This window comes from Saccostrea echinata, unplaced genomic scaffold (assembly GCF_033153115.1).
Source record: "Saccostrea echinata isolate AGI-Se365-2 ecotype Australia unplaced genomic scaffold, CSIRO_AGI_Sech_v1 ptg000004l, whole genome shotgun sequence".
Taxonomy (NCBI): Eukaryota; Metazoa; Mollusca; class Bivalvia; order Ostreida; family Ostreidae; genus Saccostrea; species Saccostrea echinata.
Genome location: NW_026889753.1, coordinates 8,226,663 through 8,248,074, shown reverse-complemented (window position 1 = coordinate 8,248,074; position 21,412 = coordinate 8,226,663). Strand labels below are relative to the sequence as shown.

General features: G+C 31.8%; 2 protein-coding genes across 4 annotated transcripts in view; one reads left to right on the top strand and one right to left on the bottom strand.

Moving 5' to 3' along the window:
- LOC133179118 (latent-transforming growth factor beta-binding protein 1-like) overlaps nt 1-21,412 on the top strand; it is a 138,188-nt gene that overhangs the window by 52,099 nt on the left and 64,677 nt on the right. The gene's annotated exons all lie outside the window — the stretch shown is intronic.
- The window catches only part of LOC133179115 (cytochrome P450 2B15-like), a 32,082-nt gene continuing 18,399 nt past the window's right edge, over nt 7,730-21,412 (bottom strand). Inside the window, exons 1-4 of one of the 3 annotated variants that reach the window (XM_061313857.1) lie at nt 14,793-15,117; nt 9,290-9,808; nt 8,506-8,949; nt 7,730-7,946 (exon numbers count right to left, since the gene is read on the bottom strand). In XM_061313857.1, coding sequence (XP_061169841.1) covers nt 7,765-7,946; nt 8,506-8,949; nt 9,290-9,808; nt 14,793-15,114 — 1,467 coding nt within the window. In that variant the 5' untranslated portion in view covers nt 15,115-15,117 and the 3' untranslated portion in view covers nt 7,730-7,764. Of the gene's footprint in view, nt 7,947-8,505; nt 8,950-9,289; nt 9,809-14,792; nt 15,118-21,412 lie in introns of those variants that run through there. The other 2 variants (XM_061313858.1, XM_061313859.1) reach the window with 2 other exon arrangements.

The following is a 21,412-nucleotide window of genomic DNA, read 5'->3' as shown; positions in this document are numbered from 1 at the left end:
GAAATTTTACCTTGGAGTCAAGATTCACGTCGTATAAAAGTAGGGCATGCCAAACCTTCCTCCCAGACATGCCCCTTCGGTGAGATTTCATCATTTCACACTCGGAAAAATGAATGATACTAAACACTACAGGAAACCCCTTCACATAGCTTTATTGTCTGACGTCATGGCGTCAGACAGTACTAGATTTAGCCAAGGCTTGTTGGTCAAGTCGTTCAATAGAATTCTTGATAACTCGGTCTTGGAAACTTCATACCATCTTAACTATCATATTGGAGAGCATGGGGAGTAAAGAAAACACGCTAAACACCCAAACAAACCAGAGTATTCGACCTATTTATTATCACATTATACATTACAGTTACATAACATTTGGCCATTCTCGAATGCATATCATTCATGTTCAGCAAAACAGCAGGAATGAAGCTGATCAGGTCAACACTTGTCGATTATCTTTATCAGATTAACTAATAGATGTTTATTTTCAATGCATACGAAGTCTCTCTACCTTTAGAATTTTTATAAAACTACACAAAGTCATATTCATAACTTGCAGATGTTTGATTTCCGCCCCTCGTGAATTAAAAATTGAGTGTATTTACCAATAACCAATTTATACGTATCTATAATGTAACTATAACATGGTTAAAAAATTATCAAATTGAAGGATAGAGTTGATTATTCTTTTGCTTAAATGCAAAGATGTTAGCTTCGTTTATTTTTTTTAAATAAGACATTTCTTAACTATCAAAATTGTTCACCAATTGATGCTTAGATTTTTATGTGTTGTTACTTTTTCGTTCAAAAGCACTGGTTATATCTTTGTATCCATGAACAGGCCCGTTGGAAGAAATTTCAGAAATTTACAGTTTAGGATGGACACTATCAAGGATAAATTCTTTACAGAGCATAAAAGAGTTATCAGAATTTAAGTTAATATTTACATAATTTAGACGACACAATCACAAAATAGCTATGTATATAAATTGGCAAAATAATTGGGGGGGGGGGGTGCCAGCCCCCCCCCCCCCCCCGGTTCCTACATCTAAGAAAAAAGAAATTACAAGTAATATAGTGTATACAGAATAAATTCACGTCAAGTTTTATTTTATGTTGATGCCACTGAATTGAACTTTTCTTGTTTCTTAGCAAAAGAATTCATTTCATGACTCAGACTCATGTTGATCACACTGTATTTAACATTTCTTGATTCTTTACGTAAAAATAAATTTGCTCAAGTCAGACAAGCTTTTTAGGAAAGCTAATACTTGTAATAATTATAATCACAGTGGTAGTTATTGATCCCCTGGTCAGTTAATCGCAGGAATGAAACAGAAACTTCGAAGAAAGAATCAGACGTAAGGAGTGGTGACATATGTAAGTGGTAATTTAATGCTATATTTGAGAGGAAAATATAACATTATCTCAAGTAATATCCAAAACACCTATAACTGTGTATATTATAATTTCCACACTCCACATCTGCTGTTACTTAACCTATTTCAGCTATGATATATATTCTTAAATGGATCACTCATTAAGTAGTATTTTTGTTTTGCGTCACACAGGAGAGAAATACGTCCAAATGGCTTCAGACAATTCTGACCGCTATAAGTTGTACGTAGGCTTTCCAGTGTTTTTCCTCAATGTTTTGGCTCTCTCTCTTCTGGTAAAGAGCACAAAACTGTCTTTCAAAATTAGAATTCTCTCCATAAATCTTTGCATGGCGGATACTTTAACATGCGTGTTCCTGTGTTTTCCGACTTTTTCGTACAATTTTTTGCTTGGAGATGATCTGAAAAACTTTTTCGTGCTACTTTCCGCCACTGCAGCCTTTTTGACCATCACCCTATTTAATCTGGACCGTTTTCTTGCGTTCAAGACGACAATCTATTACCACAGGTACGTGTCCAAACAGAAAATAAAAGCATCCTGCTTTGTCACATGGATTGTCTCCATTGTACTTTCATATTCTCAGTACTGCACTTTTGTTGGTGGAAATATATGCTCACCGGAACCATCTACTGTTAAGAGGAACACAGTTATCGTTGGCTACATTCGACTTGTGTTATTTTTGACAAACGTTGTGTTTTTTGGTGCAAGTCTTCATCATATAAAGTTCAGACTTAAAACAATGTCTGACCACTATAAATGCATGAATCAAACCAGGACCTTCTTGAAGATATCAGCTATTACTGGTACGTTTCTGGTTTTGTTTACCCCGGGGATGATATGGACCATTCTTAAACCAAACATTACTAACCCCAGAGTCATCTCAGTCGCTGATATCATAATAGGATTTTGTTTTACTGCCTCGTTTGTGATGGATCCAATATGGTATGTTTTGCGTTTTCGAGATTGTCGATACCAACTCCAACTTCTACCATATGTTTTCAACAAAAAGAAGCAAGAAGAAATCATGAAATTGAGGAATGAACATTATGCTTCGTATCAGATCAGTGCTTCCAGAATCAGTTAAGTTGTATCAATGACCATGATGATGTATGTCAAATTTTGATGAAAAAATATTTTGATGAAAGATATAATTAAAAAGTCATCGCTTACGGAGAAATTCATCCCTCAGGATACAATATACCGCGAATCAAATGTAACGTAAATTACTGCAAAGTAATTCACAAAACAGATGAATATTTGTCCCTTTAAAGTTTACAGCATTCTGAAATCGTTATGATAAATTAAATTAATAGCATCATTAACATTTTGTTTCAAATGAATGATTTGAGTTCCATATGGCTGCTTTATAAAGGTAGTTCAGATATGATCGGTCACAAAAAAGAAGATAATTATGAATTTATTTTTTTTGAAATTTTTAATATACTTTCATTCTTTTAGTTGTTCAAATCATTAGCATTTAAACACAACTATGCAGTATTAACATCTACAGTCCAAGTTGTATATTGGAAAACTTTTTTGGTCCGTTTATACTGTATTTCTCTTTTTCAATGGAACTATATTCTTAAGTGTTTTTTTTTTAAATGGTAATATAATAGATTGTAACTGTTAACTTTTTAAACCAATACTTAAGGGTGAATTAAAAAAAAATAACCACCAAACTGAAATTTTTTGGAAACATTCAACTACTTATAACATATTTTTCACTTATATCACCATATTGCACATGCATTCTAGTTTAAAATCCTGAAGTGGCAATAGAATAAACAATTGGATTAAAAAATTTCAGAATTTTTATTGGTAAAATTTCTTTTGAAAAAAGAAAATATCATTACACCTTAAAAGACTTTCTAAAATACTTAATCACAAGAAATTATAGTTTTTTATGCTTCAAAATTGTAAAAGGGGTATAAATGATTAAATCTAGACCTTGATTGAGTATCTTCTCTCAAAAATGTGACAAAAAATTGGCTTTTTGATTGTTATTTTACATTATTTTTTCAATTCTGGTTTGAAAAGTTTTAATATGAAAGAAATATGAAGCAATAAAATTACCCAAAATTCACTTTTTTGTTCATTCAAGTCAATTCTTCAAATCTAAGCCAAAAAAGAATTTTTATATACAGGTTCTCTTACAAAAAATACTAGATTTTGAAGTGACCCTATGTTACATTATTGTGTTGCACTCCTGACATCTGATATGTATTTTATTTAACATAATTTTTAAAAATTATAACACACAATATAATCCATTCTTATTTTGTGAATCAATTTGCCGTTTTGATATTTTTCATCATTTACGGCAGGTTTTTCATATTTTGAAGATCTTGAAGATTTGCAAAGTGTAATATATATAAATTGTATTTAAAAATATATGTGAAATGATGAAAACTATTCCCTGAATTGACTGTAAAATTTCTGTAATTTGTTGATAGATATAGTGTTTTGAACATCAAATAGTTACTATCAAACAATTTTTTTTTCAACTTATTTTTAGTAAAGATAGTTAAAAAGCATTGGTAATTATAAGGCATTTTTTTTGCACTCCTGACTGCAGTAAAATTTAAAATTAAAACCATAGAACACAAAAATTCAAAAAGTGTTGGCAACATCAAGTGGTAATGCAATTGTGCAATTTTTGTAGTCCAGTACTTCATAATTAAAACAGATGAACGTATTTAAAATTCGCATTTTATCTGGAATTGTTTCATATTTATGCCAAAAAAACTAGCTTAAATGTATATTTAGAAGATAAAATATATTTTATAGCATATTTTCCTTCAGAAGACAAGCACAGAAACCCACCAGAAAAATTCTACTCATCATTTTTTTCTTTATCTTTATTCTTACTGGATGATTTATAATTCTAACATAATTGTTGCACTCCTGACCAAAAGCACTGGGGCCTTTAAAGTAGAATTGTGATGTGAAAATTACATAAGAACTTGTTCTGTTGTTTCAGTGAAGTTGAGGAGGAATTTCTTGAATTTTATGACAATTTTTTAGTGTGTTTATTTTTAACATTCATTATAAAAATCACAAAAAAGATAAAAACACATCTAAATTGATAAAATTGAAAAAGGAAGGATTTTAATAATAAAACTGTCAATAATTTAGTATTAAATTCTACAAAAAGATTAATTAATTAATTAATTAATTAATTAATACTTCTAAGCATGAATAGAAGTGTTTCGTCACAAAACTTGAATCTTTAAAAAAATGTGTTGCACTCCTGACCAAAGAAATATAGATCTGAAGCAGAGACAGATCCTGTAATTGATAAATCTATTTGGTAAAAATGTTCTTTGTGTCTTTATTTTCCAAAATAAAAATCAGAAAATCATAATGATAATAGTTTTTCATGCTTGAGAGCAAAACATCAAATGTTGCACTCCTGGCATTATTGGGTATGCACATATACTTGACTCTCATTAATGCTGCTTGTGATTTATATAACATTTTTAAGTTTTAAAATGTATATCAGTTATTGTTTTACCCTTCGAAAATTCTTTTTTGTCTTAATTTTCTTTCAGAATTTTACAATTGATGTTTTTTTGGCAACACTACATTTTTTCTGTTGCACTCCTGACATGGTATAACATTTTTTTAAACATCAGCCATGACCACAACTTGAGTAAACAAAAGTTACTACAGTCCACATTTGATGCTCAATACTTTGAATATTATCAGGACAGTCTTTATCTTCAATATAAAGCATTGTTATTTATTTCACAGATCTCCAAAAAATATTGAAATTTCAAAATGTCACAAAAAGGTGTTGCACTCCTGACAATTTTAGCATCATTTATGGGCATAACTTTTTTGTTAATTGAGATATCAACGAGATATTTGGCAGGTATTTAGACACTATCTAAAGACATATGCTGAGACATGGAAATCTATTTTCATTGCCTGTATTTTTAGTGTGGGTTGATGAATATGCGTTTGGTCATTTTTTTTAAATTCACCCTTAAGCATTATAGTGATTGAGACTATGGTGATTTTAAACGAGGAAAACCATTAGAATGACATTAACTTTCATATTTGCGTACATATTCATTACTTATCTTCTACTCTTGTGTAAACGTTCTTGTGTGAATTTAAGTCTTGTGTACCATCCATATACAGTATTGTTTAACTTTGTGTGAAGAGAAAAATTAAATCAAATATGACCAAATGCTTTTTTTGCCTTCTCGAATTATATTTGAGATCATATTCAGCACATTTAGAAAAAAGAAGAGAATATTTGTGATAAAAATGTCACACCGTGTTGTCAAAATATAAAGGAAGTCTTCAGTGATGTCATATGTCTAACAAAAGACTTTTCCAAACTAGAGTTCTTAAAATTAATTATGTAAAATGAGTGTAAAGAAACTGGACACTTTCTAAAGAAAGACCTTGTGTATTATTGTTATCCTGGTCCTTCCGTCTGTCACACTTTCTTCTTCCTGTAATTCCTCTTACAATTTAAGCAGTAACCAAGTAATCTTTTCGAATATGATAGGTGGTGTCCTGTAGATAGTTATCAGAATTTTCATTTTCATTCTGGGGGTTAAATAGGAGTTGAAAACAACGTTTTTTGTTCAGAAACCTGGTTCCCATAACTTTTTACGAAAGTAGCCAAATCGTCTTTTGCAAGATGTTTGGTGGTGTTCTGGAGATGTGCTAAAAGGTTTCATTTTCACATTGGGATCCAAATGGGGGTCGTAAAAAGATTGTTTAAACAGAAACCTTATTTCAAGAACTTCTCATACATTTTACCCAGTAGCCAAACCATCTTTTAGAAGGTTTATTATTGGTGTCCTGTAGATGTGCAATAAGGTTTTGGAATTTTCATTTTCATCCTGAGGACTAAATAGGGAGGAACGCCATTTTACATTTTAAACAAAATTGGTTCCCAGAATTCCTCATACATTTAATGCAGTAGTCACTTCATCTTTTGCAAGATGATTGGAGGTGTCCTGCTGATGTGCAATAAATTTTCATTTCATTTTCACCTTTTGGGCCAAATGATGGTTGAAAAATGACGTTTTCAAGTTCCAATTTGGGCCTTTTTTCTGAAATTCTCTCTTTTATGACCTTTCATATATATATATATATATATATATATATATATATATATATATATATATATATATATATATATATATACAGGGTTATTTTCGCCCTTTCACACCTGCAAACAATTCGCCCCGTTTCGAATTCGCCCACACACAGTTCTGTTTAAGATTTAATGCCGTTTTCTTTGAATTCGCCCCGTTTTAAATTCGCCCAAAAGCGAAAATTGCCCTGTATTCAGTATCTATTCAGCTGGACCAAGAGCGAAAGTAATTCTTCCAACCTCCTAAAATTTCGATTTAATTACATTTAAGAATACCCTATTATCTTATAGGTGTTTATTATTTATGAGTGGTACTATATTATCGTAACTTTTAATATAAGCGGACTTAAGTTTTACAATTTGACAAGGTATTTCAATGTAAATCTAACATTTCCCTATGTGTGGAACTTTGTAAAGTCTGTTCAACTGTAGTAAGCTGACCAAATCGCGGACATTCAAACTATAATTGTTTCGTATACATGATTTCTGCAAATTACATGCCAAATACGTCTATCTTCGTCTCATAAGTCATATCTTATTTCTTTTTTAATCTACTTTCGATAGCATGCCTGCTGGAATTAGATACACCGCAGTCTAAAGGTGTGTCTCTCTAATCCAATCAAAAACAACATTTTATTTATATCTCAGACAAAGACGTTTCCCAATCCATTATTTCTATAAGGCTATTTTTCTGCCTCTCAAGAAATATTACGAATTGTGAACAGGGCATAAAACACGGACCCCTGGAAATTTCAGAGGAGGAGTAAGCGTCCCCTGTTGACTGGCCACACCTGCCATGGGCCATTGATCAGGTAGACGGAATACTCCGTAGTCAAATTGGGTATAAAATATACAGTAGCCTCAATTGGATAATTGTAACTACATGTATTTAGATATGTATAAATATTTGCGGATAAGGATTACAAAAAAAGTAATACTTTTTATCGGTATTTTCGAATACATTTGCTGCAACTTAAGTAACAAAATCAAAGGTTAGCAAAGGCTACACAGAAGTGGTCTCTAAAAGTAACAACAGGTTACCAATTTGAATTTAAATTTAATATTGCTTAATGAATATTTAATTTACAGGGAATCAGTGGTTTATTTGACCACTGGAACAGTTACATCTTATAACATAAGAATTCTTGTTAAGATGTGGAAACTTTACTAATTATTCACAAACTGGCGAAAGAAAATCATTGTAACAATTTAAAAAAAATATGGCATTGACTGATTTCAAATTGAAAGTGTTAATACCGTCTGATAAATTTCACTTTGTAGGGCTTTGGCATATAGGTGATGCCCAGATGTCCTTTAAGGGAAGGTAAATCGCTAGTATCCACGGGCTGAATCTCAAGTTTTTGTAAAATGGCAACCAAATACAAAAATAACTCCATTCTTGCCAAGTTTTCTCCAAGACAAACTCTTCTTCCTAAATAAGAAAGGTGAAGATAAAGAACAGGTGATCAATCTACAAAAAATTACAATACAGATCTGTAAAATTGGCATAAAACACGGACCCCTAGAAATTTCAAAGGTGAGATCAGGTACCTAGGGAAAGTGAGCATCCCATATTGATCGGTGACATCCACCGTGAGCCCTATGTATTCATCATGTAATAATCCGTCAACATTTAATTATAAAAACAAAGAAAATACCAATCAAACTACGATCCAAAGCATTTGCACATAAGATCAATATAACGACCAAATAATTTTAAAAATGCTGATTTTAAACGAGGTTGTTAAAATTCCTGTAACATTAATTTATTTGTCTGTACCCTGTCTCGGTTTTAAAATTTATTGTATTCAGAGCATGTTCATGCATATTGAATAATAAAAACAATTTTGTTAAGCAGTAGCTTATTTTTTTCCCTAACATTAGTAATGATATCTATATTAAAAAAAAAAAAAAGAAAACTGATGAATTTGAAAGATTTCCATGCCTTTTTTACTACTAAAAATCAAATTTCATCTCCATTAAAATCATACCTGTCGAGAATGGAATCATCTTATCCTTTTGTGTCCCCTTGCACTTCCCCTCTCCATCCAGAAACCTCTCTGGCTGGAATTTTTGTGGATTGTTGAATATGTTTGGATCTTGTAATGCAGAATCGAGGATGGGCAATACAGTGACACCTTTTGGAAATAAATATCCACCATACTCAAAATCACGATTTGGACAATGAGCAAGTCCAAGAGGAACTATATTTCCCATTCGCAAAACTTCCAGAACAAAAGCCTCCATATATGGTAATTTCTCCCTGTGCTCTATTTGAGGAATGGCTTCTCCAATGATTTCGTCTATTTGCTTGTGTAGTTTGGTTTGTATATATGGATTATGTATCAAAAATAGGAAAGCCCATCGAAGTGTCGTCACTGTTGTCTCACTCCCAGCAGAAAAGAAATCTTGGACTGTAACCACGAGCTGTTCGTCTGCATAACAATGGATTATATTAACAATATGAATAAAATACCTTAGTAGATGGTTCCATATATGCTAGCAAGGGATTGCCTTATTCAGAGGAGAATTTAAAAAAAAAATTATGATTTTACAAATAAAATTTTCTAGAAGACAAGGAGTTCTTTAAAATAAGATGTGAATCGATACAGATTTAGAAAACTTTAAACCACGTTGAAAAGATTGTTTAATAAATGTGTTTTTTAGATGCTGCAACAAAACATCTATATGAATTAATATGAAAATAAATTTCGATTTTAGAGAGGGTTATTAAAAAAATAATAATGCAAGAGTGACTGTAATTTAAACATTTACCAGTAAAGGAGGCGTTGCCTTCCATTTCTTGATTTTGTTGCTCCAACAGAAAAGCATCAATAAAATCATTTATATTGTTCTTGTCAAAACAAAGGCGATGGTTGTCAATTATTTCTCGAATGAAAGATTGAATCTCATCAAGATTTCTCTGAACAGTTTGGCCTTTAAAAATATCAAATGGAACATGTCTTAGTGTCGGAAAAAGGACCAAAAACGAACTTCCGGTCGTGACGTGAAAAATTTCGTTGAGAAGAAACAATAACCGTTTAAATTTCACGTCGTTGTAATCAAATCGTTTTCCAAATACGATGGAGCAGATGATATTAGCAACGCTGATTGTAAGAGGTTCTTCAATGTCAATGGCTTGACCTCCAAACTTTTCGATGACCTCCAGAAGCCCTCTAACCTCGTCCATGATTTGGTTTTCCAGACATCGCTTACCGAATCCAAATTTCCTCAACACATTGAGCGAAAATGTTCTTTGTTCCTTCCAGGATGAACCAGAGCTTCCCAAAACTCCTTAAACGAATAGAGTTTATAAATAAAAAAGTCATGTTAAAGAATTTCCCAAGAAGTCCTTTCATAAGCATTCACATATTTTGTTCACATGTATCACAAAATATACCTGTAAAATTCAAACCAGATGTTGTAGGTCATTCAAGATTTTACGTTATAGCTTATGAGACGTTATCTATTTAAATGGAATTTTCCGGTTTGGGAAAAATTTCCTGAGTTAGGAATTCTAATACAGAAACCTGAAAATTATGTTCATTAGATATATGGCCAGAAATGAACCTTTCTGCTAATATGTCATTTTATCAAATCAATCATCCTCATTTTATGGAAATTTGACACGCCGGAAAAAGGCGCTGGGTGAACACGACTTACATTCATAATTTAACACGAGGGTTTATGTTATATATACATGATTGTTTATTTGTTGCTTAATACCAAGTCGTTTATCTACACAAGTCAAAATACCTGTTTTCGATGCCGATGGAATTTTCGCGGAGCCACCCAACACTACACCATCATTGAGAATGGGAGTGTGACACAGTTATTTGGAGATATATATATATATATATATATATATATATATATATATATATATATATATATATATATATATATATATATATATATATATATATATATATATATATATATATACGCATATACATATATATAAACAAAATCTTTTCGAAATGCATTGTATATTAGTAAAAATGTTATTGGTTTCAAATAAACCATATGAAGCATTCGTTGATCATCCTTTCTATGGTTTTACATTCGCAGCTTATTGTTAAAGCAATTGACCGATAATTATTAGGATGTGCATGGTTCTTTTCAGGCTTTGGAATCGGAAAAATATAAATAACTTTTTATACGTTAAAAATTTATTTTTGCGTAATCACGCGAGATTGTCTTCTCGCAAAAATTTCATTCTCCTATATATTAATAGTAAAAAGTATTATGTTGAACAATTAACAATAACAATATTCGTGAAAATTTTGTTACTCTTATTAATACCAAATAATCATCTCGCTAAAATAAGGTTTCAAGAAATTAACTGTAGCATGCATCCAGGAAGATGGGAAATGACATCTTTCCAAATCAAATTAAAGATGTGCACAAGAGATTGTTTAATTGCTGTGTTTTGTTTTATTATTGAAAATGAATCTGTTTCGGTCTTACAGCTGTATCATGAGATTTCTCTGAAGACTTTTGCAATTCATCAAAAGTTAATGGTTCATTACATTATTTTCAGATGTAAAATCTTGTATGTTTTCTTTTCCAGTGAATTTGAATAAGTTATTTGATAACAGCTCATGTTATTAATCGAGGAATTTCTTGGAAGTTATGTCAGCTATTTCATTACATATATCTTTTTTGTCTGTGAAGTTTGATTTCAAACTTTAAGATGTTGATATTTTTCGCCGGAACCTTTTTCTTTTATTTTCATTATCGCGTTCCGTACTTTCTGAATATGATTATGCGAAATAAAGGTTGAAACAAAATTTTCCCAAATAGGATGGTTTTCAAACTTCTCATTCGAAATATTTTGAAAGTATAGGTATTCAAATTGTATCCAATCAGCCTTGTTTAGTTTCCTTTTTGTAAAAGTGCGCAGGTATGTTAAGGCAGTACCCAGATCATATTTCGGCGAATTCGAGACTTTTTTCGTAAAATGTAACACTGATAAATCGGAAAAGCCATGGATAAAACATTTACTATTATTATCCATTGTATAGACGTCATTGAGTCTTAGGCTAAAAGAAGCACTCCACTACGACGTTATCACGTGACGTCTATAAATAGAAAAATTGCCTTAATGAAAAAGTAAAAAGTTCAACACTACCCCGGGGATAATTCATTTCTTTTTCTGAAAATGATTATGTAAAAACATCACTGGGTCATGAAAAGTGCTGCTAGAATCCTACTCTCCCGACACAGAAAAAATTATTCCAAAGTTTCACATGAAACCTTACCAAAATTATTACATTTTGTACAAGCGATCAAGGAATTGTCATCAATCCATGTTAATCACACGATTCTAGCAGCACTTTCCAAGTACTATAGAATACAAGATTTCGATACAAACAAAAATTATGTCTCAAAGTATGCGGCGTAGTGTTGAACTTTTGCAACTTTGTTGTTATAGAACGACAGAGGAAAGGCTGATCGGGATTTCAAAGCACTGCCTGTATTCGTTATAAGAAAACATGATAAGAAAATATCAGCGTACCTGATTCTTAATCTTTAATTCCTTAAGAATCACACATAACATTCACGGTATATGCTTTAAAACTCCCATTTTATATACTTGTTTACATGAATTCTCGTCACGTTTAATTTTCACTCGGCAAATATTTGATCAATAGTTATGACGTCATGGGTTTGGTATTTAACCCCCGTGAGAAATACTTAGCTATTTATACCACCCAAAAACGACAAGATATTGCTTGTATTATGTTTTTGAATGACTCCATTCATTTCTTGGACCTGAAATTAAACTTTGAATATAGATATTAATTAAGAAATCATTTTTTAATACTTCACGTCATACAGCTTACTATGACGTCATATTGAAGAGGCAAGTAGGAAATCTCTGGGTGTAGCCTTAACATACCCGCGTGACTGTTTTCTAAAGGTTTACTTCTTTCAAAAATGATCGGGAAATGATCGCCCCCCGGACAAGTCATGTACATCAATTGAAATCTAAAAGTAATAAAGGAGCTGCCATACTTATATCTATCGAAGAACATGAAACATTACCCTAATTCAGGTATGTTTTTGAGCCGTCATTTGTGATGAGATATTGTATCCAAGTTTTTAAAACCGTTATCTGTTATTTTGTCAGTATCCAACAGCGGATTATGGGCATTAAAGTCGCCCATAAGAAGAAATGGAGTAGGATGTTGCTGTATTAATTCACCGGCAGTTTCCGAGACTGTAATTAATTGTAATAATTTAGAAGGATCCCTACACTATTTTATCAAAAGAAAGACGTATGGCTACTGCTTGGATGATTTGTTTTCAAAATTATGTGGCTAAGAATTTATTGTTCTGGATTGCAAGAGAAAAAGCACCTGATGCTCTCTCGGTCGAAGCGTAATGGTTATTCATAATATATTTTGATATTTATCTAATCGGTTTCTTGTAAATGTTTCTTGGAAACACCATGGCTACCGGGCAATGGTCCCATTTTAGTAAAAGCAGCTCGTTAAACTTAACTCTAGATAAAGCCACGAAAATTCCATTGAATGATTTAGGACGATCATTTAAAAAAGATTATTGGTAATAGTGGATACCCTTCCTTTAGTTTTTAGGTGAGCGATTTCGGACTCATGAGGATGAATGAGAAGGCTGAAGTCCCCGAATTTCTTATGTAGAACACTGGGATCTTTTGTACTTTGGTCATACAACTGTTTTTGTGTATTGAGGGATCTGTTTTGCCTCCCAGATGATCCAGAGATTATCCGCTCTATTGATTTAAATACGCAGCTTATTGTGTATGTAATTAATCAACAATTATTAGGATTTGCATAGATTTTCCCAGGCTTTGGAATCGGAGTAAACGTAAATAACTTTTTATACGTGAGAACTTTATTTCTGCACAATTACGCTTGATTGTCTGCTCGCGAAAATCTTATTCTCGTGTATATTGAGAGTAAAAAATATTACATTCAGCAATTAACAATATTCCTTAGAATTTAGTTTTTTTTTTCTAATTAATACCAATTAAATATGGATATAAAGAACGGTAATCAAGTGTAAAAATCAAAAGTCCATTGAAATGATACAAATCAGAAATAGAGTAAATACGAACCTCTCAAAGCGTCAGAGGTCTGAACAGGTGCCATGGAGGAGTGCTCCTTAATTGTCATAATCGAACAATCGGAAAAATCCGTAGACAGGTGTGTAAATAATAGTCTAACAATTAGGATTAAAAACGTTAGTCAGCATTCGACTTAATGATACATTGTATTGACCATAGAACTTAAATGTTTACTTTAAGCGAGACTGTTAATATCTTTTTTTCATCAATTTGTTTGTCAATAGCTTGCCTCGTTTTAGATATTGTTTGCACGTAGAGCATGCCTTTGCGTATCGAACCAACTTGGAGAGATAAAGTCCATATTCAGGTTATAAGGGTATATTGCTACATAAATAAGGCAAGCTGACGATAGAAAAGTTGAAGTCATCACGTTCTTCATAAAGTTTTGATGTAAAGTTACCATTCACTTCTTTTACTAATAAAATATCCAAATATGGAACAGATGTGTTAGACACTGCGATATTTTTATTTCAACTTCACTGGAATATATCACGTTGACATATGAATGGAAGTAACTATTCTTAATTGATAAAACCATAATATAGTTTTTAATATTTATCTAATCGGTTTTTTGTAAATGTTTCTTGTAAACACATGGCTACCGGGCAATGGTCCTATATTAGTAAAGGCAACTCTTTAAATAACTCTAAAGCCACGGGAATTCCATTGAATGATACCCCCTCCTCTCACTGATTTTATCAACTCAAATATCGTATGTCTACCTTTTCACCAAATTCAACTGTTTTTTCTGTGAGTGTAAATGTTAGTAATTTATATCAAAATTAGAATATTTTTGCGATTTTAGTTTTTTGTGGATATGCGAATATCTCACACCGGAATATATTATTTTATGCGAATAAATAAAACATTTTATCTGAAAGATTATTTTTAGGAGAAGGACAGCAAAATTTCGTAAAAATAATAACCTGTGTTCTTTTTCTTATACTGAAGGAAGTTAGAGGTTTGAACAATTATAATGGTTCATACGTTTGTATAAATTTTTAAATGTAAATACGCCGTCTTTGCATATAAAGCAAGGCAATACGTATCAAAATTTACGTCGGACGGGGTGATTGGATAAGAATTTTCTCTATTGGTTTACTCATTAAAATGTTTTGTGTTTATTACGTCATGTATACACAAAACACTCAATGAAAAACTTACCTTTTCCTTTACTGAAAAAATCCCTCAATATACCTGCTGGACGATCGGAAAAAACATCACCATGCTTCAGCAATAAATTATAAATATGATCATGGCCATTAACAATAATAACCGTCTTGTGAAAAATCTTTAGGCTAAAAATATCGCCATACTTTTGCCTAAACTTTCTAAAGGCTACTATAGAGTCCTCAGGAGCGAATTGTCCAACATTACCAATTAGAGGGACGCAAGGAGGTGAAGGCGGAAGGTTTGTCCTCCTCCCGCTAAGAAACCTCCAAGTTAAAAAAAGGAATATGAGAACACAGAGTAGTGCCGCTATCATTGTGCGGAATTAATAACTGATCGTAAACACTCTTTTTTATATATTAGGATGATGTTCTAAAATTCAACCTCTTTCAATATGGAGCACCTGCTTTCAAACTGTATTTTCTGATGCCATAATGTCACTTTGGTTTTTGTGCAATAGATGAGAGAATTGATATCATTCACAAAAAAATCTTATGCAATATCAATTTCAGATTGCCAGACATAAGCTTAGTATAGCATCTATGTGAAGGCTCTTCTCGTTGTTGTTTCATTTTGATATCTGAACAATTAAATTACGTTACACTGATTATGGACTTGAAGTTTTATTGCTTGTTTAAATTATTGAAGGATACCTTTAGTAAAACTGTGTTAACAGGTATATTAGGGGATTGACACTATCAATGTTTATGGTATTTGCTTAAGGTTTAAATTTAGCTGTAGATAAATGTTGATTATTCATTCCATGCGAAGTATAACCCAGATAGGTCAAGACAAGACCAATGGTGACAATTAATTTGCGAATTGACCTAACGTCATCTTGCTCATCAGCGCAACGTTCAACCAACAAACTGGCTCGATTATTGAACACCGGATTGTCCCACTAATGTAACGAACAAGTTTTCCTTTAATAAGGACTGCAAAACGTGGACAATATGCATGTGTTACTAACAGAAAGCCGAAAAGTTTCTAGGTTAATTGAAAATAGGTATAATTAAATTTAAAATCATTAAACAACAAACAAACAATTAATACGCATAAAAATAGCAGTCAAAAAATAAAAAGGGCAATTAATCTGCACTGAAATTTGATAGCTGGCATGTTATGGCTTGAGTTTGATATTTGGCTAGGTTACTTATGTATACTTTTTAGCATACATTTCGCGAGATTCATCCGAAAAATTAAATGGAAAACTTTTTACGTAGGCTCTCCGGCGTTTTATCCATTCACTATGACATGTAGTTCTGTATTTTAGACATATTGAAAGCAGAGTTCAACAATAAAACGAGAAAAATGTAGAACATGTATTGATCTTTTTTAAACTTAAATTTCTTCCAAAATAACAATAAATTTTAAGTCAATGGGTAGAGTTAAGATTTTGAAATATTTCTTCGGGTCGATCAATATTTTCAGCTAGGGAGATACACAAAGCAACACACACACACACACACACACACAAGAAACAAAGGTCATAGTTGATCGCGTGCAGTATTAATAGGACACTGTATTAAAAGCGTGTAGCTATATGTACCATATGAAATAAACAAACAACGAAGTATCAAAATTAATGAATTTTGTTTATATTCTGTAGTAATTGAAAGTTCGAAAATAAAGTTTAAATATCTTATTCTTCTTTGTCTTGGACCAGATAAAGAAATGTGATAGAAAGTGTGGGAACATTTTAATAGGCCGATTTTGTAAATCACTACCCAGATAATTATTGTACACAGCAATGAGTTTTAACAGAGGAAAACATTTCGTCCTGCGATCGAAGATAAATAACCTATTTTTAAATCGTGTTTTAGATCACTAAACTAATTTTTAAAAAAAATATGCATCTTAATGCTGACTTAATTATAAATTAGTCTCCTTCTAATTGAGGCTCTATGAACTAAATGGATATTGAAAGTAGGAAAATGCACACTGCGGATTACATGCGTGAATGATTCCTATTTTCATGTGTATTCTCTTTTAAATATATTTTCTAAAGTCATGTAAATTGACTTTATTTGTGAGGAAAACCACGCCGTACAGACAATATGCTGCACCCTTAGTTCGTGTGTAACGACGCATATTAACCACTGCTTTGGGCTAGAAGCAGGCCGTAAGATTAAAGAAAATTAAAATCAAATAAAACAAAAACAATAAAATTCTAAAACAAACTTTGTCCTCAGATATTTTTTTTTAGATACAAACCTTTGAAATACGATAAACAGAATTACGAATTTTCTCGCAAAAAAGGACATCGTACTGAGAGGCGTGTTTACGCCGAAGATCACAAATGGTCTCGCCGGAATTCTTCAGTGAAAAAAAATAGAGTAGAGCAATATAAAAGTAATTCATTGTTTATTGAATAATGAGCAAACTAAAAGTACCCATGGGAGTTGAAATTCAGTTACATAGGAATCAAAGTACTGATAGCAAATGTAATACGGGGTCAAATTAAGAACATACTCAACGTAGTTTTGAACTTTTTTTCTTATTCCCTGTAATAATATAAGAGTTCCAATAGCTGAAGGACCTTTGTGCGATTTTATGATGCCTGGTATTGCTGTACACCTCCCCAAAATAAAATTTATAGGAAATACCAAATAAAACTTTAGTTTTGCTAATTTTGCTTTATTTTCATCATCTCATATCTGTTTAAAACTCCTGGTAATGTGTGCTGATTTTTTTTTCTTAAAACATCTGATATTACTATAATTTTGAATTATGAATATCTAGGAAAATGATCAGAGGGAAAAGTACATTGTAAAGTACATGTACGTTGCGTATGACCTTCAGCAATTTTAACATGATTTTATAAACTTAAGTTGCGGATTTTTACAGTGTTTTGATACTGACATGAAGAAAAAAAAAACTATTTCAAAAATTTGTAATCTAGAATTAACTTTAAAATTTAAACATCGAAAACAAATAATAACTGTTGGATCTTATACATTAAATTAACCCGCGGGCGAATTAACCTGACACTTGGAAATGAACAAATGTTGATCCAGCTTTCAATTTTAATTTTTTTTTTACCAAATCACTTTCTGTACTTAAGCATGTACAACACTTGTGATAAAGCACTCTCATTTGGCTGAAAAAATATCTGAATTTCAAGACATTTAATTGCATGATCATTTTCCAAAATTGTTATTATCAAACCTATTTATTGTGAAGGAAAACAAGTAACATGAGAAGGGATTCTACTTCTTTACTTAGTAACTGTGGTTTATATTTCTGGAAATTTTGGACTCGATATATCCCAGTGAGCTTGAAATAAAAGATACCAAAGAGTATGGCACATCTGTTTCATAATTAGATTTTTTACTAGAAAAAAAAACTTTAATGGTAACCTAACAACAAAGCTTTATGAAAAACGTGATGACTTCAATTTTTCAACCGTCAACTTCCCTTACTTGTGTAGCAATATAGTGAATATACCCTTACCACCTGCATATGGGGTTTATGTTTCTCAGTTGATTCGATAAGCAAGAGCATGTCCTACCTATGAACAATTTTCTAAACGAGGCAAGCTATTGAGAAACAAGTTGATGACACAAAGATATGAACAGTTTCGTTTGAAGTCATCATTTTGCTAGATTTTTGGTCTTGTCAGCAAAATTAATACAATCTATCATTAAGTCAAATGCTGACTGACATTTTTCATACTAATTGTTAGGCCATTATTTACACACTGAATTGTCTACGGATTTTCCGTCATTTCCCGATCATGACAAGGAGCACACGGCAGATTTGACCGTTCGGCAGGGGAAGCTCGCTCCTCCATGGCATCTGATCCCACCTCTGATGTTTTGGAGGTCTGTGTTTGCTCTGCTCCTTATTTGTATTGTTTCAATGGACTTTTGAGTTTGATTACTATTTGTCATCTTCAAATTTCATCTAGCAGGTAACTCTTCGTATGATAATAATGGATAGCTATTTAAAAAAAAAAACCCAAAAACAAAAACAAATTTACATTTTGAATCCCATGTCCCCTGATTTCAGGATTTAGGCCCTGTGTTAGCTTAGGCTGGTCATAAATTGAATATTCATTATTCCTTTGAAAATCTGATTTACAAAAGGTCATTACTCTACAATATTCATTATTCTTAATGTAATTCAGCCAAATGTATATCTATGAATGTTTTTAATTTAATAGGTACATGTATATAATTTTTCTATGAAATTATACTACATAATCTTATTTGTTTCAAAAACACTGCTTGATAACAAGGCTAGCATTTTTTTTTTTACATCAGATTCTCTGCATGAGAAAAATTTACATTTTTTGCCACTATACCTAGAACATGCTTTCCTACAAGAAATGAAAAACAAATTTCATTTAAAACATTTACAAACTTTGATTTTAATTAATGAAAAAACAGGAGTAAGCAAACCCTGTCGATGGGCCACATCCGCCGTGTGCTCCTTGTTATAATCGGGCAAACGGACAAAATCGTAAAAAAATCAGTGTGAAAATAATGTTTGAAAGACGTCATTCAACATTCGACCTAAGGACAGACTGTATTGCTTACAAGGTCAATGTATCACCCATAAAATTTGATATTTTAATTTGTACCATCAACTTATTTGTAAATAACATGCCTCGTTTTAGAAATTGTTAGCACGTATAACGTACCCTTGAATCAACTTGGTTACATAAACTCCAAATGCAGGTGATAATGGAATATTGAAACATAAAATAAGGGAAGTTGACAATAGAAAAAAAAAATTCCCTCATTTTACTTATCTTAATTGTTTTCTTTATTTTGTAGATGAATATCCAGGATCATAGTATAGGTTACAAACAAACTAAAAACAACAGAAAAGCTATATAATTTAAAGGATATTTAAAACCATCTTTCAAGATCTGCAGAAATTTTGAAACCTAACGAGCTTTACTTTTGTCTTCCTTCAACAGTTTTTCTATTGCCTGTGCGAACAAACTGTTAACTTGAAACGCTGCAGTTTTCAGAAACATCGGTTTAACTTCTTGAATTTATTGTAGAAACATCTGTGAATTCAATTTCATTTACATAAAACAATCAGGCTATACATGTATACATAAACTTGGCTGTTCTTTTTTAGTCGGGAGGCCCTCATTGTTGAAAGTGAGGATTCAAGATCTTTGGAATTTTGTGGTTTAAGTAAAATTTTTGTACTCCTCCAATTAAATAAACCAGTGCTATATCGCTGGATTTTTTTTTCATTTTCTTGGATTAATTCAGCCAGACAGAAAATGTCTTTCATGACGTTACTAAAAATTATGAATGAATCAAATACATGTATCGATTTACAGATATCTAAGAGTAAATAAAATTATTACATCCACTAGGTATTGGTGGAAAAACCCAAATTAAAACTTTTTCTAACTTTAAAATTGTTAAAAAAAACATACAAAGTCCTTTAGTACATTTTTTTGTTTTGCGATTTCTGATGCTTTCTGTTTTCCACAGAGACGACTCATCCCTACGTAACAATTGCTTTCTGAAGAGAAAATGTGTCGTGTCAATTATTATTTCTTTGAAAGTCTGGTAATGTTTTGATTGCTGCATTTAAGAGACAAACGTTTGCTTTCCCTATTGTAACTGTCTGAAACCATATGTAAGTCGTGGATTGTGCAAATCATGCATGATTTGACCACTCGATCGCCGTGAATATAAAATCTGTCAAATAGCTAAGAAGAGTTTTAAAATACTAAACATATATGGTAGCCGGACCAATGCCCAAGACAAAGCTTAATTATCGTTGTCTTCCGTAGGATATTGTGTGTGTGTGTGTGTGTGTGTGTGTGTGTGTGTGTGTGTTTTGTAAATACATCGCACAAATACCGAAAAAAAAGACGTGACCTTCATCCCTCCTGACTCCAAAGCGGTGAAAATATGTTCCTCCATACGTTGAAAACGACTCGCTCATACTTTTTAGCGACTTTACCGCGTTGATGTATACGGTGATCTTATAATTTCTGCGAAGTTGTTAATTGTACTGACCAATTCTGTGTAATTATTTGAATATGTTTAAATATTTGCAGATAAAGATTACAAAGAGTAACTTTTTCTTAAAATTGGTATATTGGAATGAAGATTTATTTGTTGTAAAATATGTAACAAATCACATTACCATAGGTTAATAAATACTAGGAAGCACTTGTTCCCTAAATTAAGAGAAGGTTAACAATTTGAATTAAATATTGTTTCATTAATATTCTTTATGCAAAGGAACAATTAATTTTAATATTGTTCTGAAAATATTCAATTGTATGTCAGAAGAAAAAAAATTCTTAAGATGTGTAAGTTAAATATATGGCAGTTTAAATATATACTTAAGAAACCAAACCATTCAAACAAGTTTTAAAATCCATATATGACACTGTCCGACTTTCATAACTGAGAATGTTAATACCGTCTGATGAATTTCATTTTATAGGGCTTTGGCATGTAGGTGACGCCCAGATGTCCGTTAAGGGAAGGTAAATCTCTTGCATCCTCGGGCTGAATCTCAAATTTTTGTAAGATACCAAGCAAATATAAAAATAACTCCATTTTTGCCAAGTTTTCCCCAAGGCAAACTCTTCTTCCTAAAGATAATAAAAATAAAATTTCAATTAG